The sequence below is a fragment of the Lagenorhynchus albirostris genome, chromosome 1, assembly GCF_949774975.1.
Source record: "Lagenorhynchus albirostris chromosome 1, mLagAlb1.1, whole genome shotgun sequence".
Classification (NCBI taxonomy): domain Eukaryota; kingdom Metazoa; phylum Chordata; class Mammalia; order Artiodactyla; family Delphinidae; genus Lagenorhynchus; species Lagenorhynchus albirostris.
In genome coordinates, this window is record NC_083095.1 from 164,247,116 (window position 1) to 164,270,770 (window position 23,655).

General features: G+C 38.7%; 1 protein-coding gene across 4 annotated transcripts in view; it reads left to right on the top strand.

Annotated features, from left to right (window-relative positions):
- Positions 1-2,072: 2,072 nt before the first annotated feature.
- AP3S2 (adaptor related protein complex 3 subunit sigma 2) overlaps positions 2,073-23,655 on the top strand; it is a 58,502-nt gene continuing 36,919 nt past the window's right edge. Inside the window, exons 1-3 of one of the 4 annotated variants that reach the window (XM_060158824.1) lie at positions 2,073-2,312; positions 5,859-5,950; positions 6,581-6,692. In XM_060158824.1, coding sequence (XP_060014807.1) covers positions 2,133-2,312; positions 5,859-5,950; positions 6,581-6,692 — 384 coding nt within the window. In that variant the 5' untranslated portion in view covers positions 2,073-2,132. The remainder of the gene's footprint in view (positions 2,313-5,858; positions 5,951-6,580; positions 6,693-23,655) is intronic. The other 3 variants (XM_060158838.1, XR_009542338.1, XM_060158815.1) reach the window with 3 other exon arrangements.

The window sequence follows — 23,655 nt, forward strand, 5'->3', positions numbered from 1 at the left end:
AGCTGTAAAGGTCTTGTTATATTGCCAAATTGCTTTCCAAAAGGGTTGTTCTAAATTATAATCTCACCAGCAAGGTAGGAGAGGACTACTTTCACGCTACCCTTGCTAGACTTGGGTATGATAATATTTTAAAAATTGATATTTGATAAGGTAAAAATAACACTTTAATTTTAAGTTAATACTTTAATTTTAATTAGCCTTTTCCCCCATTAATAGTGAGCTTAAGCATTTTATTTCATGTTCATTTTCTAGATGTATTTCCTCATTTGTTACTCAGTTCCTTTGCCCATTTATTACTGAGGGGGGGGAGGTTTTTTTGGTTTATCAGTTATTTATATTTTAAATATAACCATTTGCCATATTTAAAAAACTTTTCCATTTAAAAAAATTGACTTACAAACGTAAAATTTTTGTATAGCTATATCTTGACTTTTTATGATTTTTATTGCTTCTAAGCTTATATACTCTTTTCAGATGTTAGATTCTCTATCATTTTCTTCCATTCTAGTTATTACTTGGTTTTATATTTAACTCTGTATTCCACTCTGCCTTTAACTTGAGAAAGTATGAAGGGACATAACTAAATTGCTTATTTTCAAATTGCTAACCAGTTATCCCAACACACTGAATTCCTTCCCACTGTCAAGATATGATGTCTTCCACATCACATATTAAAATCACTTATACTTAAATTATCCATTATATTTCAATAAGTCTCCCTTTAATGACAATGTGAACTATCAGAGTAGGTTTTAATAGTTGGTAGAGCTAGGTCTCACTTATTATTCTTCTGTTTCAGAATTTTTTTTGGTATTCCTCCTCAACATTTGAAATATTTTGTCAAGTTTCAGTGCATATTTATTGCCTTTGGATTCTTTTAAATGAAAAAAAACTCTGGCTACAAGAGTAATACATTTTATTTTAGAAAATTTAAAATAAGAAAAAAATATAACTCCACCACCATTTTTAAAATCACTTATGTAGTACTCAGTTATATACCATGCACTGCTCTGAGTACTTACAAATATTAACTCTTTTTGTGCTATACCAACTGTCTTAGGTAAGTAGAATTTTTTTTTCAAGTAGAAATAAACTAGTCTTACAGTAAAGGAAACTGATATTATGCCTGTTTTACAAATGATGACACTTGCCCAAGGGGCACAGGTGGTGGAGAGAGCCAGGGTTTTGATCAGAGCAGTGTGGTTCCACCGGCCTGTGGTGAACACTGTGATGCTGCCATTCCATCAGACACAATTATTATTCATATTTTGGTGTATATACTTCCAATCTTTTACAAAGTGGAGTGTCCCTCTATATACATATGCATGTGGATCAATGCATTTAACCAGTTTCTCATTTTGGAATAATTAGTTTGCTTCCCACTTTCCCCTGTAATAAGACTGCTGAGAGGTATGTTCTTGAGGCTAAATCTTTTCACACACCCACATCGTTTTATTATAAATTCTAAAACTGGAAATGCTGGGTCTAATGTTCAATATATTTTAAAGGCTTGATAAATATTGTCAACTGTCCTTTGGGTAGGTGATTCCAATTTGCAGCTCTATCTGTGATATAAGGACGTGCCCCACCTCACCCGCACTAAGTCATTAAAAGAAAATACAAAAACTTTACTAATTTGGGGTCGCCGGTACCTTTTAAAAGGAATTGCATTAAAGATCCCTTAATTCCACCATTCGCTATCTACCGTGGAGAGAGAGCCCTTTTGCACGTGGAGGCACATATATAATTCACTACAGCATTGTATGTAATACTAAAAAATAAAAATGAACCTAACTTTCCCCAACCGGGGAATGGCTAAATTAGCCTGCATCTCCACACCGCGCAACGTTCTGCAGTGTTAAGGGGAAGGTAAGACTGCATGTGTTAAGGCAGACGACGATAAAGGGAGACTCCCGCTGCGCTTCACCTGGGAGCGCGGCTGCTGTTGGACTTTCTGCTTCTTGATCCGCTTTTCCGGTGTGCTCGGCTTTGCGCCAGGCCCGGGATTCTGCGGCCCTAGCCTCGGTGTCTGCACCAGCCTTACCCCCGCAACCCGCCGCCAGTCCTGGAGCCTTCTCCAAGGCGTGCCGGGAAACCGGACTCTTGGTGGTCGGGCCCTTGGGCTCCGGGACATGTTTCCGGGAGCTACTTTCAGCAGCGCACCAACCGGAAGCGTCCGTGTTGTGGCGGAAGGAGGTGCTCTCTGGAAGCAGCCGGTGGTGAAAGGAGCGTGGCGGGCAAAGATGATTCAGGCGATTCTGGTTTTCAATAACCACGGGAAGCCGCGGCTAGTCCGCTTCTACCAGCGTTTCGTGAGTGCGGCCGAGCTTCGTCACATCCTTTCGGGGCACCTGCGCCCCTTCTCTCTCTTTGTCCCGTACGGCGCACGCGGGCATCGCCCGCTGACCTCCTAGGCCTCCTGCACCGTATATGTGATCTTCCCCAGACCGGGGCCAGTGCCAGGCCTTGTGTCCCACGCCCCGCTACCCCCGCTCTTTTCCACCCCTTCCTGGATCCCGGCATTTTTGTGCCATTTTTGTGACACTTCTCGCGGAGTCTCAGGGCTCTATAAATGGTGTGTGTGTGTGTGGAGGGGGTGTGCCTCATGGACAACTTGAATGATTGAAATCAAATGAATCTCAAATTAATTAAACTGTTAAACGCAGTTTCACGAGGAGGAAGAAATATGCAGCTTTTTAATTATTTTGCTTTAGCTAACGGATTTGGAAAAGTGCTTTCTTGGAATTATTTTGCTTCAGTGTAGGCTGGGACCGCCCAGGAGCTAGATACCTTTCACTACGTAGAGTTGAAGAAAAAGTCAGTTTGAAAGTGGGAAATGTTGAGAAATTATACGTGATAATGTGAATTTGAATTTTCCAAAGGCGTTACTCTGGAAAAAATAAACATCATTATTTGCCTCCTGCCACCCGACGTTTTATTTCTTCGTGGCTAGGTTTCAAAATGTTAAGTACGTAATTGTGAAACCGTAGAGTGGAAAGTGTCAGAAAACTTATGTTCAGGCCTCAGCAACACCTTATTTTACCCTTGTGTCAAGTTAACAAAAATCTTTTTCAGACTTCATTTCCTCTTTTGTCAAGTAAGATTAAAAAAAATTTTTTTTACCTTTTTCGTAGAATTTTTTAGCTAGGTTACATTTTATTATATCGATTTTATATTAACATTCAATAACACTATTCAACTTGTATTTGCATTTGTGTGTGTGTGAATTTTTCTCTCAGGTTTTTTAAAGTGTTATTGAGATACGTTACATACCATACAGTTCACCTTTTAAAACTATATAGTAGAATGGTTTTTAGTACTTTACAGAGTTATGCAACCATCACCACAATTTTAGAACATTTTCATTATCCCAAAAAGGAACCCCCTACCCGTTAGCAATCATTCTGTGTTTCCCCCTCAACTCCCCCAGCCCTAGGCAACCACTAATCTACTTTCTATCTCTCTAAATTTGCCTATTCTGGACATTTCATATAAAATGGAATCATACAATATGTGGTCTTTTATGACTGGCTTCTATTACTTAGTATAATGTTTTCAAGGTTCATCTATGTTGGAGTGTGTATCTGTTCTTTATTCCTTTTTATTGCCAAATTATATTCCATTGTGTGGATGCGCCACATTTTGATTGTCCATTCATCAGTTGATATTTCCACCTGTGGCTCTTGTGAATAATGCTGCTGTGAACACTGATGTGCAGGCTTTTGTGTGAGCATGTATTTTCATTTCTCTTGGGTATATATCTAGGAGTAGAATTGCTGAGTCACGTAGTAACTTTATGGTGATCATTCGGAGGAACTGCCAAACTGCTTTCCAAAGTGGCTGCACCATTTTACATTCCTATCAACAATATATAAGAATTCCAATTTTTCCACCTCCCTATCAACATTTTCTATTATCTCTTTGATTAAAGACATTTTAGTAGGTGTAAAGTGGATTCTTGCGGTTTCAAAAATTTTTCTAATGACTAATAATGTTGAGCATCTTTTCATGTCTTTATTGACCATTTGTTTATCTTCTTTGGAGAGCATAGGATTTTTATAAGACCTAAATTAATTCCTAAGTGAAAGTTACCTTGAAAACTGCAGAGTACTAAAAGATATGAGGGATTATTAAAATGATTGAGAGATGTAAGCAGTTGGTAGTTTGCTATTTTGTTGAATTAGAAATTAGGTAACCTCATCATTTCATAGTGCTTACCCACTGACTATCACCACTTCCCTGTAGAATCAGATAAAAGGCTTTGCAAGATGTTTTGGTCAGTTTAAAAAAGTGCTGATGCTTAGCATGTTTTGTATTTCTGGGTACACAGAGTTAATCTTTTACAGCATCCTGGCGTCTGTGAGCTTTCTGAATTCTTTAAATGGAAACCAGAAAATAGTGATTGATTTACTCAAACTTACAGTGACCAGTTATTAGCAAGTTTTCATTTATCCATTTGGTAAATGAGAGAGCCACTGTATACCAGTGTAAGTCAAGGTTATGAAAAGTAATTTCTCCACAATGACATTTTCCCTGTTTTTTCCTGTTTCGTTTAAATAACTAACCATTTCAAGTCTAAATTCAATGCTGTAGGAAGAAAGGGGTTAATGTTACTTGAATCTATGTTCTGACTCTTTAAGGGAAGTCCAATCTGAAGGTTTTCTTAAGCTTTGCTACTCAAAATGTTGTCCTCAGACCAGCAGCATTGTTATCACCTGGAAACTTGTTAGAAATGCAGTCTCAGGACTTAGCCCAGACCTACTAAATTAAAATCTACATTTTAACAACATTCCCGGGTGATTCATTATACATTGAGATTTTTTTTGGCCCTGCCACGTGGCTTGCAGAATCTTAGTTCCCCAACCAGGGATTGAAACTGTGCCTTTGGCAGTGAAAGTGCAGAGTCCTAACCACTGGACTGCCAGGGAAATCGCATTATACATTGGGCACTGGTCTAGAGCTTTTAATTACTTTTGTCTTTTTTTTTTTTTTTTGGCCATGCAGCATGTAGGATCTTAGTTCCCCGATTAGGAATGGAATCTGAATCCCCTGCATTGAAAGCGCCAAGTTTTAACCACTGGACCTCCAGGGAATCCCTACTTCTGCCTTAATGATTGATTTCTCCCTCCCACTATCCTTTTTTAAAAACCATACTTACTATGAACTTCATATGTATAAATGGAAATCAAATGTGAGTTATCAAGAGATTCCATCACAGTTGAACTTTCTGGAGTGTAGTAAGTGAAAAAAGGTGTTTATACCTCTGTAATTGTTCAAGATTCTAATCTGTAAATAGAACATTTTCTGTCTTTCTCTGTAGTACTTTGTTGGTAACATAGCATCTTATATGTAATGTCTGTATTACCAGTACAGAAGATGGCAAATGCAGGTTTTTAAAGCACGTACACGATTACATCTTGACTTCCTTAAAGTGTTAGACCTATTAACGTTTGTTATTTGCCCTGGCATAGATGTTTTCTAGAGTAAGACAAAATATTTCGGAACCAGGCCTTCTAGTTATTCTTTGACCTTGTATGAGAGTTTGTCAGTTCTCCTTTCCTTGGTTATTCACAGTAAAGAAATATCAGCTTACCTATCAGGATGGTAATGGTTAGGGACTAGATATCTAGGTAAATATACCCTATTTTAATTCCTGTAACAGAGACTTGTCGTCAATTTTTCCATAGATTCCCCTTTTACTTTTTCTCTACTCATCATTTCTGTCTTTTCTGTAAACTGGTACCAAATGTTCAAATCATTCCTAGTTTGGAAGCCCTTGCCTTCCTGTCCATCCTCACTGATGGGATGTAGTTTTTCAGACTTTCCCACTGATTCACTTTATTTCTTTTATTCCATAGCCAGAAGAAATTCAACAGCAGATTATTCGAGAGACCTTCCATCTAGTTCTCAAGCGGGATGACAACATCTGTAACTTCTTGGAGGGTGGAAGGTAAATGATCAGTTTTCTCCCCATACATCCACTTTTTTTTTTTTTTTCTTTTGTGATACGCGGGCCTCTCACTGTTGTGGCCTCTCCCGTTGCGGAGCACAGGCTCCGGACGCGCAGGCTCAGTGGCCATGGCTCACGGGCCCAGCCGCTCTGCCGCATGTGGGATCTTCCCGGACTGGGGCAAGAACCCATGTCCCCTGCATCGGCAGGCGGACTCTCAACCACTGCGCCACCAGGGAAGACCCCCATACATCCACTTTTGGGTGACCTTCATCATTATTGCTTCTTCAGGCAGTACTCAAGTGTCAGGTGAGTACCTGATGCAACTTGAGCTGAGCTGAGCTAAATCTGCTCAGGGAGAGACCCAGTTCTGTTCTGTAAGCTGCTAAATGGTTGTGCTTCAGATATTTACAAGTTTGGTGCCTGGGAGGATGGGCAGAAGAAAAGGGGAGGTAAAATGGCTTTAGGCACCTCTGCCAAATTTGGTTGCCATTCACCTGGTAGAAATGGCCTATTGTTTGGCCTGTCCTCCCCCTTTCTGTTGGGCCCCTTCTCCTCCCTTGGCACAGAGTTTGTCTTTGATATATTCAGTTAAGATATAGGCATTTAAATGTTTCCCATTTTCCACAGTTTGATTGGTGGCTCTGACTACAAACTGATTTATCGGCATTATGCTACCCTCTATTTTGTATTTTGTGTGGATTCATCAGAGAGTGAACTTGGGATCTTGGACCTCATCCAGGTATGTGTAGCAGGTAATGATGGCAGCCACTTCAGAGAGTTTGCATGGGATTTTTTTGTTTTTTGTTTTTGTTTTTTTTTTGTTTTTGCGGTACGCGGGCCTCTCACTGTTGTGGCCTCTCCCGTTGCAGAGCACGGGCTCCAGACGCGCAGGCTCAGGAGCCATGGCTCACGGGCCCAGCTGCTCCGCGGCATGTGGGATCTTCCCGGACCGGGGCACGAACCCGTGTCCCCTGCATCGGCAGGTGGACTCTCAACCACTGCGCCACCAGGGAAGCCCTGCATGGGATTTTTGAGTAACCATCTGTAGATCCTTTTGTCAGTCTCTTTTTTGATACTTGGTGAAAGTTACTAGATGTCCACCAGATGGTGCTATGAGAACGCTCCTTAGCAACCTTTAAAAATTCTTAGAGATTCTTCTCCAGCCCTCTCACTCCCTTAGTTTTCTTGTACGAGGCTGACACCAGTTCCAATGTGTGTACTCACCCCCACCCCAAGCAATTAACTCAGTTCTCCATGGACAGTAACCAGGTGTCCCATAAATTTGCTCAATTCTGACACTGTCTACCTGGAGATAGATACCAGTCTCAAGTCCAGGTTGTCTGTCACCTGTGCGTCTGACTGACAGCATATAGCTTGAAGATTTCCATGATTTCCTCCTCAGGTTCAGTTTATTTGCTAGAGTGGCTTGCAGAACTTTCTAGAGAAACATTTTACTTACTAGTTTACCAGCTTAATTTAAAAGGGTATAACTTAGGAACAGCCAGATGGAAGATGGGGAAAGGGCGTGGAGCCTCTATGCCCTCTTCAGGCATGCAACTCTCCTCGAATATCCACATGTTTACTAGCTTGGAAACTCTCCGAACCCTGTTCCTTTTGGGTTTTAAGGAGGCCTCTTTACATAGGCATGATTGATTAAATCATTGGCCATTGATGATTGATTGAGTTTGCAGCCCCTCTCCCCTCCCCAGAGGTCTGGAAGTAGGACTGAAAGTTCCCACAATCACATGGTTGGTTCCTCTGGCAAGCAGTCCCCATTCCTGGGTGCTTTCCAAAAGTCACCTTATTAACAGAACAAAAGGTACCTTTATCACTTAGGAAGTTCCAAGGTTTTTAGGAGCCCTGTGCCAGATACAAGGATGAATACCAAATATTTCTCATTATAAGTTACAGTGTCACATCATGTTTTAAGATTTTTTTCAAGTATCAAACTAAATGACATTTAAAAATGCATACTTTGTATTTTCACTTGTAACTCTAGCCTAAAGCAAAGAAACTTGATGTTTTATCTAGTCTGAGCAATCTTGACATAGGTAAACATGTTTTTTTAGGCTTTTTGAAAATTAGAAATGGCTTACAGATTTCTTTTCATTACCTTCATGGAAATTGAGATATGTAGGAACCCGGTACTGGGAACTATTAATTTAGTACAATTCCGTCATTTTGTACATGATATTCTAGATAGGCTTTAAGTGACTGAACAAGTTAAGTTGAAAGCACTCAGAAGGAGCATGCATTAAAACCTAATAACAACAATTATAGAAAACTCTAGCTATAGATTATAAAATTTACATGCTTATAACTATATTTTATTTTGTTAAGATAAAATTAAAGAAGCTAAATTTAATATACCTTGGGACAAATAAAAGGAAATTTTAAATGTGTATTTTTATTTCAGATATACTACACTCTTCCAAAAAGTTATATACTTGGACATAGCAATTTTTAAATTTTATTTTATTATTTTCTTTTAAATTTTATTTATTTTTATACAGCAGGTTCTTTTTTTAAATTTTTTATTATTTTAATTTTTTTTTTGCGGTACGCGGGCCTCTCACTGCTGTGGCCTCTCCCGTTGCGGAGCACAGGCTCCGGACGCGCAGGCTCAGCGGCCATGGCTCACGGGCCCAGCCGCTTCGCGGCATGTGGGATCTTCCCAGACCGGGGCACAAACCCGTGTCCCCTGCATCGGCAGGCAGACTCTCAACCACTGCGCCACCAGGGAAGCCCTACAGCGGTTCTTATTAGTTATCTATTTTGTACACATTAGTGTATGTATGTCAATCCCAATCTCCCAATTCATCCCACCCTCTTTCCCTCCTTAGTGTCCATACGTTTGTTCTCTACATCTGTATCTCTGTTTCTGCCTTGCAAACCAGTTCATTTGTACCATTTTTTTAGATTCCACATATATGCGTTAATATACGATATTTGTTTTTCTCTTTCTGACTTACTTCACTCTGTATGACACTCTCTAGGTCCATCCACATCTCTACAAGTGACCGAACTTTGTTCCTTTTTATGGCTGAGTAACATTCCATTGTATACATGTACCACATCTTCTTTATCCATTCGTCTGTCGATGGGCATTTAGGTTGCTTCCATGACCTGGCTATTGAAAATAGTGCTGCAGTGAACATTGGGGAGCATGTGTCTTTTTGAATTATGGTTTTCTCTGGGTACATGCCCAGCAGTGGGATTGCTGGCTCATATGGTAATTCTGTTTTTAGTTTTTTAAGGAGCCTCCATTCTGTTCTCCATAGTGGCTATATAAGTTTACATTCCCACCAGCAGTGCAAGAGGGTTCCCTTTTCTCCACACCCTCTCCAGCATTTTTTTGTAGATTTTCTTTCTTTCTTTTTTTTTAAATTAATTAATTAATTTTTGGCTGTGTTGGGTCTTTGTTGCTATGCATGGACTTTCTCTAGTTGCAGCGAGCGGGGGCTTGGTTGCGGTGCGCAGGCTTCTCACAGCAGTGGCTTCTCTTGTTGTGGAGCATGTGCTCTAGGTGCAAGGGCTTCAGTAGTTGTGGCATGCAGGCTCCGTAGTTGTGGCTCACAGGCTCCAGAGCGCATGCTCAGCAGTTGTGGCTCATGGACCTAGTTGCTCTGTGGCATGTGGGATCTTCCCGGGCCAGGGCTTGAACCCGTGTCCCATGCATTGGCAGGAGGACTCTTAACCACTGCGCCACCAGGGCAGTCTCATTGTTCGTAGATTTTCTGATGATGTCCATTCTAACCAGTGTGAGGTGATACCTCATTGTAGTTTTGATTTGCATTTCTCTAATAATTAGTGATGCTGAGCAGCTTTTCATGTGCCTCTTGGCTCTCTGTATGTCTTCTTTGGAGAAATGTCTATTTAGGTCTTCGACCCATTTTCTGGTTGGGTTGTTTTTTTTTTAATATTGAGCTGCATGAGCTGTTTATATATTTTGGAGATTAATCCTTTGTCCATTGATTCATTTGCAAATGTTTTCTCCCATTCTGAGGGTTGTCCTTTCGTCTTGTTTATAGTTTCCTTTGCTGTGCAAAAGTTTTTACGTTTCATTAGGTCCTATTTATTTATTTTTGTTTTTAATACCATTACTCTAGGAGGTGGGTCAAAAAAAGATCTTGCTGTGATTTATGTCAAAGAATGTTCTTCCTATGTTTTCCTCTAAGAGTTTTATAGTGTTCAGTCTTACATTTAGTTCTTTAATCCGTTTTGAGTTTACTTATTTATTTATTTTTTGCTGTATGCGGGCCTCCCACTGTTGTGGCCTCTCTCGTTGCGGAGCACAGGCTCCGGACGCGCAGGCTCAGCAGCCATGGCTCACGGGCCCAGCCGCTCCGCGGCATGTGGGATATTCCCGGACCAGGGCACGAACCTGTGTCCCCTGCATCAGCAGGTGGACTGTCAACCACTGCACCACCAGGGAAGCCCCTCTGAGTTTATTTTTTGTGTGTGGTGTTGGGGAGTGTTCTAATTTCATTCTTTTTCATGTAGCTGCCCAATTTTCCCAGGACCATTTATTGAAGAGACTGTCTTTTCTCCATTGTATATCCTTGCCTCCTTTATCATAGATTAGTTGACCATAGGTGCATGGGTTTATCTCTGGGCTTTCTGTCCTGGTCCATTGATCTATATTTCTGTTTTTGTGCCAGTACCATATTGTCTTTATTTCTGTAGCTTTGTAATATAGTCTGTAGTCAGGGAGTCTTATTCCTTCAGCTCCTTTTTTTTCCCTCAAGATTGATTTGGCTATTCGGAGTCTTTTGTGTCTCCATACAGATTTTAAGATTTTTTTGTTCTGGTTCTGTAAAAAATGCCATAGGTAGTTTGGTAGGGATTGCATTGAATCTGTAGATTGCTTTGTGTAGTATACTCATTTTCAGAGTATTGATTCTTCCAATCCAATAACGTGGTATATCTCTCCATCTGTTTGTGTCATCTTTGATTTCTTTCATCGGTGTCTTACAGTTTTCTGAGTAGTTCTTTTACCTCCTTAGGTAGGTTTATTCCTAGGTATTTTATTCTTTTTGCTGCAATGGTGAATGGGATTGTTTCCTTAATTTCTTTCTGATCTTTCATTGTTAGTGTATAGGAATGCAAGAGATTTCTGTGCATTTATTTTGTATCCTGCAACTTTACCAAATTCATTGATTAGCTCTAGTAGTTTTCTGGTGGCATCTTTAGGATTCTGTATGTAATAGTATCATGTATTCTGCAAACAGTGACAGTTTTACTTCTTCTTTTCCAATTTGTATTCCTTTTATTTCTTTTTCTTCTCTGATTGCCATGGCTAGGACTTTGAAGACTATGTTGAATAATAGTGGCGAGAGTGGACATCCTTGTCTTATTCCTGATCTTAGAGAAAATGCTTTCAGTTTTTCACCATTGAGAATGATGTTTGCTGTGGGTTTGTCGTATATGGCCTTTATTATGTTGAGGTAGGTTCCCTCTGTGCTCACTTTCTGGAGAGTTTTTATCATAAATGGGTGTTGAATTTTGTCAAAGCTTTTTCCGCATCTGTTGAGATGATCATATGGTTTTTATTCTTCAATTTGTTAATATGGTGTATCACATTGATTGATTTGTGTATTTTGAAGAATCCTTGCATCCCTGGGATAAATCCCACTTGCATGGTGTATGATCCTTTTAATGTGTTGTTGGATTCTGTTTGCTAGTATTTTGTCGAGGATTTTTGCATCTATATTCATCAGTGATATTGGCCTGTAATTTTCTTTCTTTGTGACATCTTTGTCTGGTTTTTGTATCAGGGTGATGGTAGCCTCGTAGAATGAGTTTGGGAGTGTTCCTTCCTCTGCAGTTTTTTGGAAGAGTTTGAGAAGGATGGGCGTTAGCTCTTCTCTAAATGTTTGATAGAATTCACCTGTTAGGCCATCTGGTCCTGGACTTTTGTTTGTTTTCTTTGATTTCTTCAGTGATCTCTTGGTTATTTAGTAACGTATTGTTTAGCCTTCATGTGTTTGTGTTTTTTACTTTTTTTTCCCTGTAATTTATTTCTAATCTCATAGCATTGTGGTCAGAAAAGATGCTTGATATGATTTCAGTTTTCTTAAATTTACGGAGCCTTGATTTGTGACCCAAGCTGTTATCTGTCCTGGAGAATGTTCTGTGTGCACTTGAGAAGAAAGTGTAATCTGCTGTTTTCGGATGGAATGTCCTATAAATATCAATTAAATCTGTCTGGTCTATTGTATCATTTAAAGCTTGTGTTTCCTTATTAATTTTCTGTCTGGATGATCTGTCCATTGGTGTAAGTGAGGTGTTAACATCCCCCACTATTATTGTGTTACTGTTGATTTCCTTTTATATAGCTGTTAGCATTTGCCTTATGTATTGAGGTGCTCCTTTGTTGGGTGCATATATATTTATAATTGTTATATCTTCTTCTTGGATTGATCCCTTGATCATTATGTAGTGTCCTTCCTTGTCTCTTGTAACATTCTTTAAAGTCTATTTTATCTGATATGAGCATTGTTACTCCAGCTTTCTTTTGATTTCCATTTGCACGGGAAATCTTTTTCTATCCCCTCACTTTCAGTCTGTATGTGTCCCTAGGTCTGAAGTGGGTCTCTTGTAGACAACATATACATGGGTCTTGTTTTTGTATCCACTCAGTGAGCCTGTGTCTTTTGGTTCGAGTATTTAATCCATTCACATTTAAGGTAGTTATTGATATGTATTTTCCTATTACCATTTTCTTAATTGTTTTGGGTTTGTTTTTGTAGCTCCTTTTCTTCTCCTGTGTTTCCCACAAGAAGGTCCTTCAGCATTTGTTGTAGAGCTGGGTTGGTGGTGCTGAATTCTCTTAGGTTTTGCTTGTCTTTAAAGCTTTTGATTTCTCCGTCAAATCTGAATGAGATCCTTGCTGGGTAGAGTAATCTTGGTTGTAGGTTCTTCCCTTTCATCACTTTAAATATATTGTGCCACTCCCTTCTGGCTTGTAGAGTTTCTTCTGAGATATCAGCTGTTAACCTTATGAGAGTTCCCTTGTATGTTCTTTGTCGTTCTTCCCTTGTTGCTTTTAATAATTTTTCTTTGTCTTTAACTTTTGTCAGTTTGATTACTATGTGTCTTGGCGTGCTTCTCCTTGGGTTTATCCTGCCTGGGACTCTCTGTGCTTCCTGGAGTTGGGTAGCTATGTCCTTTCCCATGTTAGGGAAGTTTTAGGGAAGTTTTCAAATGTAATCTCTTCAAATATTTTCTTGGGTCCTGTCTCTCTTCTCCTTCTGGGACCCCTATAATGTGAATGTTGCTGCATTTAATGTTGTCCCAGAGGTCTCTTAGGCTGTCTTCATTTCCTTTCATTTTTTTTTCTTTATTCTGTTCCATAGCAGTGAATTCCACCATTCTGTCTTCCAGGTCACTTATCCATTTTTCTGTCACAGTTATTCTGCTATTGATTCCTTCTAGTGTATTTTTCATTTCAGTTATTGTATTGTTCATCTCTGTTTGTTCTTTAATTCTTCTAGGTGTTTATTCTTTAATTCTTCTAGGTCTTTGTTAAATATTTCTTGCTTTTTCTCTATCTTTGCCTCCATTCTTTTTCTGAGGTCCTGGATCATCTTCACTGTCATTATTCTGAATTCTTTTTCTGGAAGGTTGCCTATCTCCACTTCATTTATTGTTTTTCTGGGGTTTTATCTTATTCTTTCATCTGGTACATAGTTCTCTGCTTTTTCATTTTGTCTATCTTTCTCTGCATGTGGTTTTCGTCCCACATGCTGCAGGATTGTAGTTCTTGCTTCTGCTGTTTCCCCTCTCTTAAGTTTTATTTATTTATTTACACCCATTCACGTTCAGAAAATGACTTAAAATGGTTAGTTTTAAATTTTCATATAGTATATTCACTTATCATATATAAAAATATAAATAAATACTAAAACATCCAAAAAAGATTCATCTCTAAGATAATTTTAAATGCTTTTTTTTTTTGGCTGCATTGGGTCTTTGTTGCTGCCTGTGGGCTTTCTCTAGTTGCGGTGAGTGGGGGCTACTTTTATGAGTGGGCTTCTCATTGCAGTGGCTTCTTTTGTTGCAGAGCATGGGCTCTAGGCATGCAGGCTTCAGTAGTTGCAGTGCGCGGGCTTTAGTATTTGCAGCATGCAGGCTCAGTAGTTGTGGCACGCAGGCCCTAGAGTGCATGGGCTTCAGTAGTTGTGGCACGTGGGCTCAGTAGTTGTGGCGTGTGGGCTCTAGTGCTCAGGCTCAGTAGTTGTGGCGGACGGACTTAGTTGCTCCACAGCATGTGGGATCTTCCCAGACCAGGGATCGAACCCATGTCCCCTGCATTGGCAGGCGGATTCTTAACCACTGCACCACCAGGGAAGTCCCTTTAAATGCTTTCTTAACACCTGAGTTCGATTGGACATTGAGAGTCAATGTGGCATAACAGAAAGAGCTCAAGATCTAGAGTCAGAAAACCTGGGTTTGAATCATGGATCCACCATCTGATATAGAACTACTAGGTTGTAAAAATGGAACAGACTTACAGGTACAGAGAACAAATGGGTGGTTGCCAGAGGGAAGGGGGGATGGAGGTGGAGGGCAAAATAGGTGAAGGGGATTAAGAGGTACAAACCTCCAGTTATAAAATAAATGAGCCACAAAGATATAATATACGGCTTAAGGAATATAGTCAATAATATTTTAATAATTTTGTTTTGAAAGAGATGGTTGCTAGACTTACCTTGGTGATTGTATGATAATGTATGCAAATGTCAAATCACTATGTAGTATATCTGAAACTAACATAATGTTGTATGTCAACTGTATTTCAACTAAAAAAACCCGAAATACTAGGTTGTAGAATTCAGTTGTGACAATGTACTTTATATTATTATACACTGTAGAATGCTATAGAAATGTGCATATAATAAGTGTATTAGAAAATAAAGGTAAAATATATAGTGGTAATTTTAAAATTGAGATGCAGTTATTAGAGGAGATGCACTTCAAGACAAAAGAGAAATGCATATTAACAAGACAAAACGAGAAGTGTAACTTTATAATGTGGACATTTATTAAATACTTAGCATGCACTGGATTTGGGAAGATAGATAAAGAAAAGGTAAAAATAATAGGAACTAAGAGTTTTCATCATTGAGAAGACAATAAAATCAGTAAATAATTATCCTAATATAAAGAGGATAAAAGTCAGAAGTAGAAAACATTAAAATGTTTTAGCGGATGATATACATAGTTATAATGCCAATATATTTGAAATAGCTGACCTCAAAAAATAAATATCCAAAGACACTGAATCCAATATCAGGATGAAATAAGAAAGGTAAAATGAAAAACTGACTCCCTAATAGACTCAGTAGATTTTAGTACAGTAAGACCTCTATTATGTAAGTTATTTTTTAGACTCAGACTAAAAAATCATACTGCTTAAGTGTATTTTATGGAGTAAATTGGTTATGATCCAAAAGCTTCTCACAAAGAAAATGTGAGTCAGATACTGCATTTAAAAAAAAAATTTATTTTATTTTTGGCTGCGTTGGGTTTTCGTTGCTGTGTGCAGGCTTTCTCTAGTTGCGGAGAGCGGGGGCTACTCCTTGTTGCTGTGCGCAGGCTTCTCATTGCAGTGGCTTCTCTTGCTGCGGAGCACAGGCTCTAGGTGCGCGGGCTTCGGTAGTTGCGGCACGTGGGCTCAGTAGTTGTGGCTCGCGGGCTGGAGCACAGGCTCAGTAGTTGTGGTGCACAGGCTTAGTTACTCTGCAGCATGTGGGATCTTCCTGGACCAGGGATTGAATCTGTGTACCCTGCATTGGCAGGCAGATTCTTAACCACTGCACCACCAGGGAGGTCCCTGATATTGCATATTTTTATTGGACAGAATTATTAAATAAAATCTTAGCGAATAATCAGTTGAACCAAGGAGTCATGAGACCTGGCTCTTGTTTTGGACTCTTCTGTTAGCAAGCAGCATGGTCTTAAATCATTTAAGTTTTGTTGGCGTTAGGGTTTTTGTTTTATGTTTTGGCTCTGTGTGTGTGTGTGTGTGTGTGTGTGTGTGTGTGTATGTGTGTTTATTTATAAGTATACTAGGTGTTCTTTCTAGCTCTAAAATTCTTTCTCAGGAATACTGCATACTAGAAGAATTATTTATTATGTCCAAATAATCTTTATTCCAAGGATACAAGTCAGTTTAACAATGACATATTCTTAGAGTCTCTATTACAACAGTAAGAAAAATATAACTAATATAATTTCATCAGTACGTGCGGAGAGAAATGATTACCCAAATTATGTTTCTGAAATACTCTTAAATTGGAATAGGAAGCATTTTTACTTGATTATTTAGTGCATGTTTTCTTTATTCAGTATAAACTATTTATTGTTGAAGAAATAATACACTTATGTGGTTCAAAATTCAAAAGGAATACCAAGAGTATACAGTGGAAAACATCTTTCTTCTCTTCTCCCCCAGTCACCCAGAAACAGCCAATTTTAGTTTTAAAACCAAGAGCCAGAGCCAGTGTTATCTCAGGGGAGAAATCTACAGGGATTTATGAAAACAAGGTGTCTCTTACTGTTATTCTAATTTGAGCAAACATTTGTAATGAGTGATTAAAAAAGAAATGAAGAAGTAACATAGTAAAGGAGGAGAGAGGTAAGTTATTACTGTAAGAGAGCCTGATTATGTACCTAGTAAACCTTAAAAAAAAGGGGGGGAGATTGTGGCAAGTAATGAATGATATGAGCAACATGGCAGAATATGAGATCAGTTCGTCAAAATTGAATTTCCTATTTTTTGTGAAAACAGCTAGGAAATTCATAATTAAAGAAATTTCACTTACAGTAGCGACAAAGGATATTTAGTGTTTAGAAATTAACGTAGTATGGAATACTTGATATTGATTCCAATAAAATTATAAAATCTTTGTTTATTTATTTATTTATTTGGCTGCATTGGGTCTTAGTTGCAGCACGTGGGATCTTTAGTTGGTGCATGTGGGATCTAGTTTCCTGACCAGTCATCGAACCCAGGCCCCCTGCATTGGGAGCATGGAGTCTTAGCCACTGGACCACCAGCGAAGTCCCTACAATTGTAAAATTTTAAAGGAAAAACATAAAGGAATACTTGAAATCAGTGGAGCTATAAGCCCCTTATTGGGAAGAGTTGAGCAAAGATGACAGTAGTAATCAATAGATTAAATGGGGAACCAAGTATAAATCCAGAAGATCTTTTTTTTAAAAAAATTTTTTTTGGCCATTCCACATGGCATGCAGGATCTTAGTTCCCCAACCAGGGATCCAACCCGTGCCCCCTCCGGTGGAAGCACGGAGTCTCAACCACTGGACTGCCAGGGAAGTCCCAATCCAGGAGATTGTATAGAACTTGGTAAAGAGAAAGTTTATGAGGAAAAGTGAATGGCCAAGAAATGCAGAAGTATGTTCTGAGGGAAGAAGGGCAGTAATGAGTGACTGGCTTCACTAGGCTTCAGAATATATAATGGTTGCAGATGAAATTATTATCTACCTAGAAATTCCAAAACAATCAACTGGAAAACAATTAGAATGAGCAATATAGTTCAGTAAGGGACTGGATACAAGTTTAATGTATAAAAACTAATAGCTTTCCCTTAGCAATAATAAGTTAGAAAATATAATATTTAAAAGGGGCCCATTCACAGTAGGAAAACCTTCCTTAAGATACCCAAGAATAAATGTAAAAAATGTGTAAGATCTATATGAAGAAAACTTTAAAATTCTACTGAAAATATGATAAAAGAGCAAAATAAATGAATAAAACATACGCTTTGCCTGTGGAAAAAACTTTTAAACTGTCAGTACAGTTGACCCTTGAACAACACAGGGGTTAGAAGTGCTGACCCACCGTGCTGTCGAAAATCCCTATATAATTTACAGTAGGCCCTCCTGTATACCCAGTTCCTCCGTGTACACGGTTCCTCCATATCCGTGGTTCTGCGTCTTCAGATTCAACCAACTGGGGATTGTATAGTACTATAGTGTTTACTATTGAAAAAAATCTGAGTGTAAGTGGACCCGCACTGTTCAAACCTGTGTTGGTCAAGTGTCAGCTGTACTTCCAGCTTATAAATTACTGAACACCCAATCAGAATCCCAATAAGATTATTGCTGTTTTTTAAATAATTTTTATTGTGAAACGTCTATACAAAAACTACGGAAAACATGCCTGTGCAGTTTGAGGAATGCCAATAAAATGAAACTCTCACCCAGATTAAGAAATAGTACATTGCTAGTACCTCAAAGCCCCTGTATGTCCCTCCTCAGTTCCGTCCCCCTTGTTCATTGCATCCTTCTTCAGACTTTTTAAAGACTTTATTTATTTATTTTCCTTCTTTTATTTTTCTTTTTTTTTGGCTGTGTTGGGTCTTCATTGCGGCTCACGGGCTTCTCTCTACTTGTGGTGTGTGGGTTTTCTCCCTCTAGTTTTGGCGTGTGGGCTCCAGAGTGAGTGGGCTTTGTAGTTTTTGCAGCACGTGGGTTCTCTCGTTGAGGCACTCGAGCTCAGTAGTTGTGGCACATGGGTTTGGTTGCCCCATAGCATGTGGGATCTTAGTTCCCCAACCAGGGATCGAACCTGCATCCCGTGCATTGCAAGGTGGATTCTTTACCACTGGACTACCAGGGAAGTCCCTTTCTTCAGACTTTTAAGTTGATCATTGCTTTGCTTCTCTTTATAGTTTTATCATGTGATGTATATTCCCTAAATGATACTTTGTTAGTTTGGAAAAACTGAGTGTAAGTAGTTGTGTAAGGAAAGGATAATTTGCCACTACTAGATGAAAGCTCCCGCAAGAAGATAAGCTGAACAGTGTCACCATCTGACTTCAGTATCCCTGAGGGTTTTACAAGAGGCCTTTCTGAGGAAGTCTGAGGGCAAGCTCATGTGAGTGATTCTGGGGAAACTTAGAGCTCACCGTAGTTGGGGCATTAGCCTTTGGCTGTCTTGGAGGAACATGGACAGGAGGAATGGACCACTGTGCATTTTCTGCTTCTCACCTTTTCATAACCTCTGTATTTCAAGAGTAAATCAAAGCAGAACATTTCAATGGGGGATGGGTAAAATGAGTATTCTCAGCTGATCCAGGTGGCAGAGCAGTAGAACAGATACTAGATGGTTTGATTGTTTCCATTTTCCTTTTTTTTATTAGTTTGATTGTTTTCATTTTCCTTTTTTTTAATTAACCCAAATATAACTGCTGTAAGTCTTTATGCAAACTGTTGTGTCTCTTCACACCCCAATGAAATTCCTGGGTCAAGGGATTAATATTTCTAATTATAATTCATGTTGCTAGATAGATATTCGGGAAGGTTATATTAATTTATAATGCTTCCTGAAGTATATGAGTTTATGTTTCTTCCTAACTCCAGCATTGAAATACGTCATTTTTAATTTCTACTCGGAGGTGAGTGGTACCTCAGAAATGTCTGAATTTTTATTTTTATTAATCATGCCAACTTTTCCCATGTGTGAATTTATTATTTATTATTATTATTTTTTTTGCGGTACATGGGCCTCTCACTGTTGTGGGCTGTTCCGTTGCGGAGCACAGGTTCCAGACGCACAGGCTCAGCAGCCATGGCTCACAGGCCTAGCCGCTCCGCAGCATGTGGCATCTTCCTGGACCGGGGCACAAACCCGTGTCCCCTGCATCGGCAGGCGGACTCTCAACCACTGCGCCACCAGGGAACCCCCCATGTGTGAATTTACAATGTTCTTTTTCATGTAAACCTTTTGTAATATAATTGAAACATTTGTCCAGTTAAGTCTAGTTCCTGGTTTATAATATTATATTTCATCTATTGTAAGATACACATTTTTTTCACACTTTAATAACTAACATGAGGATGTATATTACAGTAGATGATATCTTACAGTTACAATTGACAGCATTTTTTTCTTTGTTAATACAAAAATAATGGTTTGTCTTATAGTCAATGAAAAAGTAATTCTTTGTATATTTTTGTTTATTTTAAAACTAACTTTTTTCTAAACAATTCTATTAAATGTGAATAATCCATTTATACCTCCCCTTGTTGAAGAAACCTTAATGTATAATATGTTAAGTTTAGAGTTAAATCCAAACTCCCTATCACAACCTGCAAGGCCCGACATGGTCTGGCTCCTTTGTCTCTCTCTGTCCGATCTCACCATATACACTGTCACCTTCACTGTAGCCATTCCAGCCGCCTTTCTGCTCCTCAGGTCCAAGTACATTTTTGCTTCAGGGCCTTTGCACCTGTTCTATCCACGGGAGTGATTTTTCCCAGGTGTTTCCCTCTTCAGCTCTTCAAAAGACTGGCTTCTTCATTCATGACTCAGCTCAAATGTTAATCCTCAGAGAGACTTTCTTGACACTCTGTTTGAAATAACCCCCATCACATCATCCTATTTACTTCCTTCAGAGCATGTGTGACAATGGAAAAGATCTTGTTTATCTGCCTCATTCTTCTCACACCCAGAACATAACCCAGACAAGAATGTGACTTGCTGACTGAGGTATCCCCAGAGTACACCCGTGTATGCCTAGTGCACAGTAATCACTCGCTATTTAGTGTTTACTCTTCACTTTGTTCCACTGAGTTATGTTTCTCTTTCTGTGTTAATTTTGCACTGTTTTACTTGTTGTTAATATAGGTTCATATCCCAGTAAGACCGGTTATTCCCCTTGGGTGCGGTTCTTTTTCAGAATATTCTCCAATAGTTATAACCATTTATTCATCCTTATACATTTTTGAATAATTTGTAAAGGTCCCAAAAGTCCCTGTTGGATTTTAATTAGAAGTGAATTTAAAGTAGCATTTCTTTGCATTTATTTATTCCTTTCAAATCTTACATTACAGTTTTGTTTTGTTTTTCAAAAAAGGTCCTAATATCCCATGGTTTATTCTGGAGTTTTAGGATATTAAGCTTTTTTTTTTTTGCGGTACGCAGGCCTCTCACTGTTGTGGCCTCTCCCGTTGCGGAGCACAGGCTCCGGATGCGCAGGCTCAGCGGCCATGGCTCACGGGCCCAGCCACCCAGCGGCATGTGGGATCCTCCCGGACCGGGGCACGAACCCATGTCTCCGGCATCAGCAGGTGGACTCCCAACCACTGCGCCTCCAGGGAAGCCCAGGATATTAAGCTTTTATTCATCATTATATTCACAAATATTTCTTTACCATTATACAGCCGTCCCTCTAATTCTTACTTTACGCTCTTCATTATTTGCACTTCAGCATAGTTGAAACTATCCACTTTATGTTTATCTCCTCTACTTCTTCACTAGTCATAAGTTTATCTTCCAATTGGGACAAAATTCCAAATCATTTGTTTTCAATTAAAAAATGTTTTAATAAGTTTTTAGCACAAAGATTATTTAAATCTTTTTAACACACACAAGATTTATTTCAGTATATTCTGAGATATGGAACTGAGTTTCTTTTTCTCTGTATCATGTTCCAGTTTCTTCAAATTATTCAGTCTCCCATTGTTTTGCTACTTCTAGTTTAACTTAAATTTCTGTATAAATGTAGGCCCCTTTTTGGAATTTCAAGTACATTGTTTTGGGTTTTTTAAATTATACAAGTAGTACCTGGATATATTCTTTTTATTTAAAAAAGTAAGGTTTTTTTTAAAACAGTTTTATTGGGATATAATTCACATACCATACAGTTTATCCATTTGAAGTGTGTAATTGAGTGGATTTTAGTATATTCACAGAGTTGTATAGCCATCATCACAACCAACTTTAGAACATTTTCATCACCCCAAAAAGAAACCTCTTACTCATTATAGTCACTTCCCATTTCCCTCCAACTGCCTCCTAACTCCAGCCCTAGGCAACCATTAATTTACTTCCTGTATCTATAGTTTTGCCTATTATGGACATTTCATAAAAATAGATTTGTATAATATGTGGTCCTTCTGGACCACAGAAGGACCACAGAAGACTGGCTTCTTTAGCATAATAGTTTCAATATCCATCTATTGTTGTAGCATGTATCAGTATTCCATTCCTTTAGCATGTATCAGTATTCCATTCCTTTTTTATTATTATTAATTTTTATTGGAGTATAGTTGATTTACAATGTTGTGTTAGTTTCTGCTGTACAGCAAAGTGAATCAGTTATACATATACATATTATCTACTCTTTAGATTCTTTTCCCATATAGGTCATTAAATATATTAAGTAAATATATTAAGTATAATGGAGAAGTCCTCCCCCTTAGCATTCATTCCCCTCTCATATACCACTCCTCTTTCTAGAGGTAGCCACTATTAAGCCTTTTAATGCATGTACACACACAGACACACACACACATGTCACATACGTTATTTAATTTTTAAGTAAAAAGTAATCTCACTACATACATAGTTCTGCAACTTGCTTTTTTAATCACTTAGAAGTCTTGGCGCTTTTTCCACTTCATATATGCTTTTTAGTGATGCATGATTTTCCACAATATTAATATATCATAGTCTTTTATTTATAATCTTTTATTCAGTACCCTACCTGTGGGCATTCAGGTTTCTCCCAGTTTCTTCCTATTGCAAATTATTGTGCAATGATATCCTTGCACATGCATCTGTATGCACGTGTGTTAGTTTCTTTAGGATAGATTCCTAAAATTGGAATTGCTGCTTTAATTAAAGATGTGTGCTTTTTAAATTGTTAGATAGTGCCTAATTGCCTCTCCCCGAAGTCCTATTTCCCCATAACCTTACCAGCTTTAAATATTAAGGATATTTTCAAATGTTTGCCGTCTTATGGGTGAAAAAATAGAAATTTGTTGTTTTCCCTAACATGCTTGAATACTAGTGAGGCCACATATCTTTTACTGTTTACCAGTCATTTTGTATTTGAAAATGTCTGACCATAGCATTTGTCCACTTTTCTAATGGCTCATTTGTTTTTGTTTTTTTAAATCTATTTATTTATTTATTTATTTTTAAATTTTTTGGCTGCATTGGGTCTTTGTTGCTGTGCGCGGCCTTTCTCTAGTTGCGGCGAGCAGGGGCTACTCTTCGTTGTGGTGTGTGGGCTTCCCATTGCGGTGGCTTCTCTTGTTGTGGAGCATGGGCTCTAGGCACGTGGGCTCAGTAATTGTGACGCGCAGGCTCAGTAGTTGTGGCGCACGGGCTTAGTTGCTCCATGGCATGTGGGATCTTCAGTTGTAGCGCATGGGCTCAGTTGTTCCATGGCATGTGCGATCTTCCCGGACCAGGGCTCAAACCAGTATCCCCTGCATTGGCAGGCAGATTCTTAACCACTGCGCCACCAGGGAAGTCCGGCTCATTTGTTTTATTCATTTGTAAGCGTTTGTTTTTTTCCTAACTTTATGGATACTAATCCTTTTCTGTTATATTTATTGCAGATATTTTCTCCTAGTCCATTTGTCTTTTAACTTTATATAGTTAGGTTTGCTTGTCTTTCTTCTTGTAGCTTGAAGGTATATAAAAATATTCTCCAGTATTGCCATTGCTTTTTTTTTCTTTTGAGAAAACCATTTTTATTATTATCGCCACCCAGCTTATTTGTGCTTGATTATGTAGCACGTTGGCCAGATTGTCTAAAGAAATCTACATAACATTTCTTTCATGTTTCAAGAGATGAAAATAACTGTAAAAAGTTAACAAAGGTACACAAGACAGTGGATGCAAAAAAATTTGTGTGAGATTTTATCCCATGTGCAGC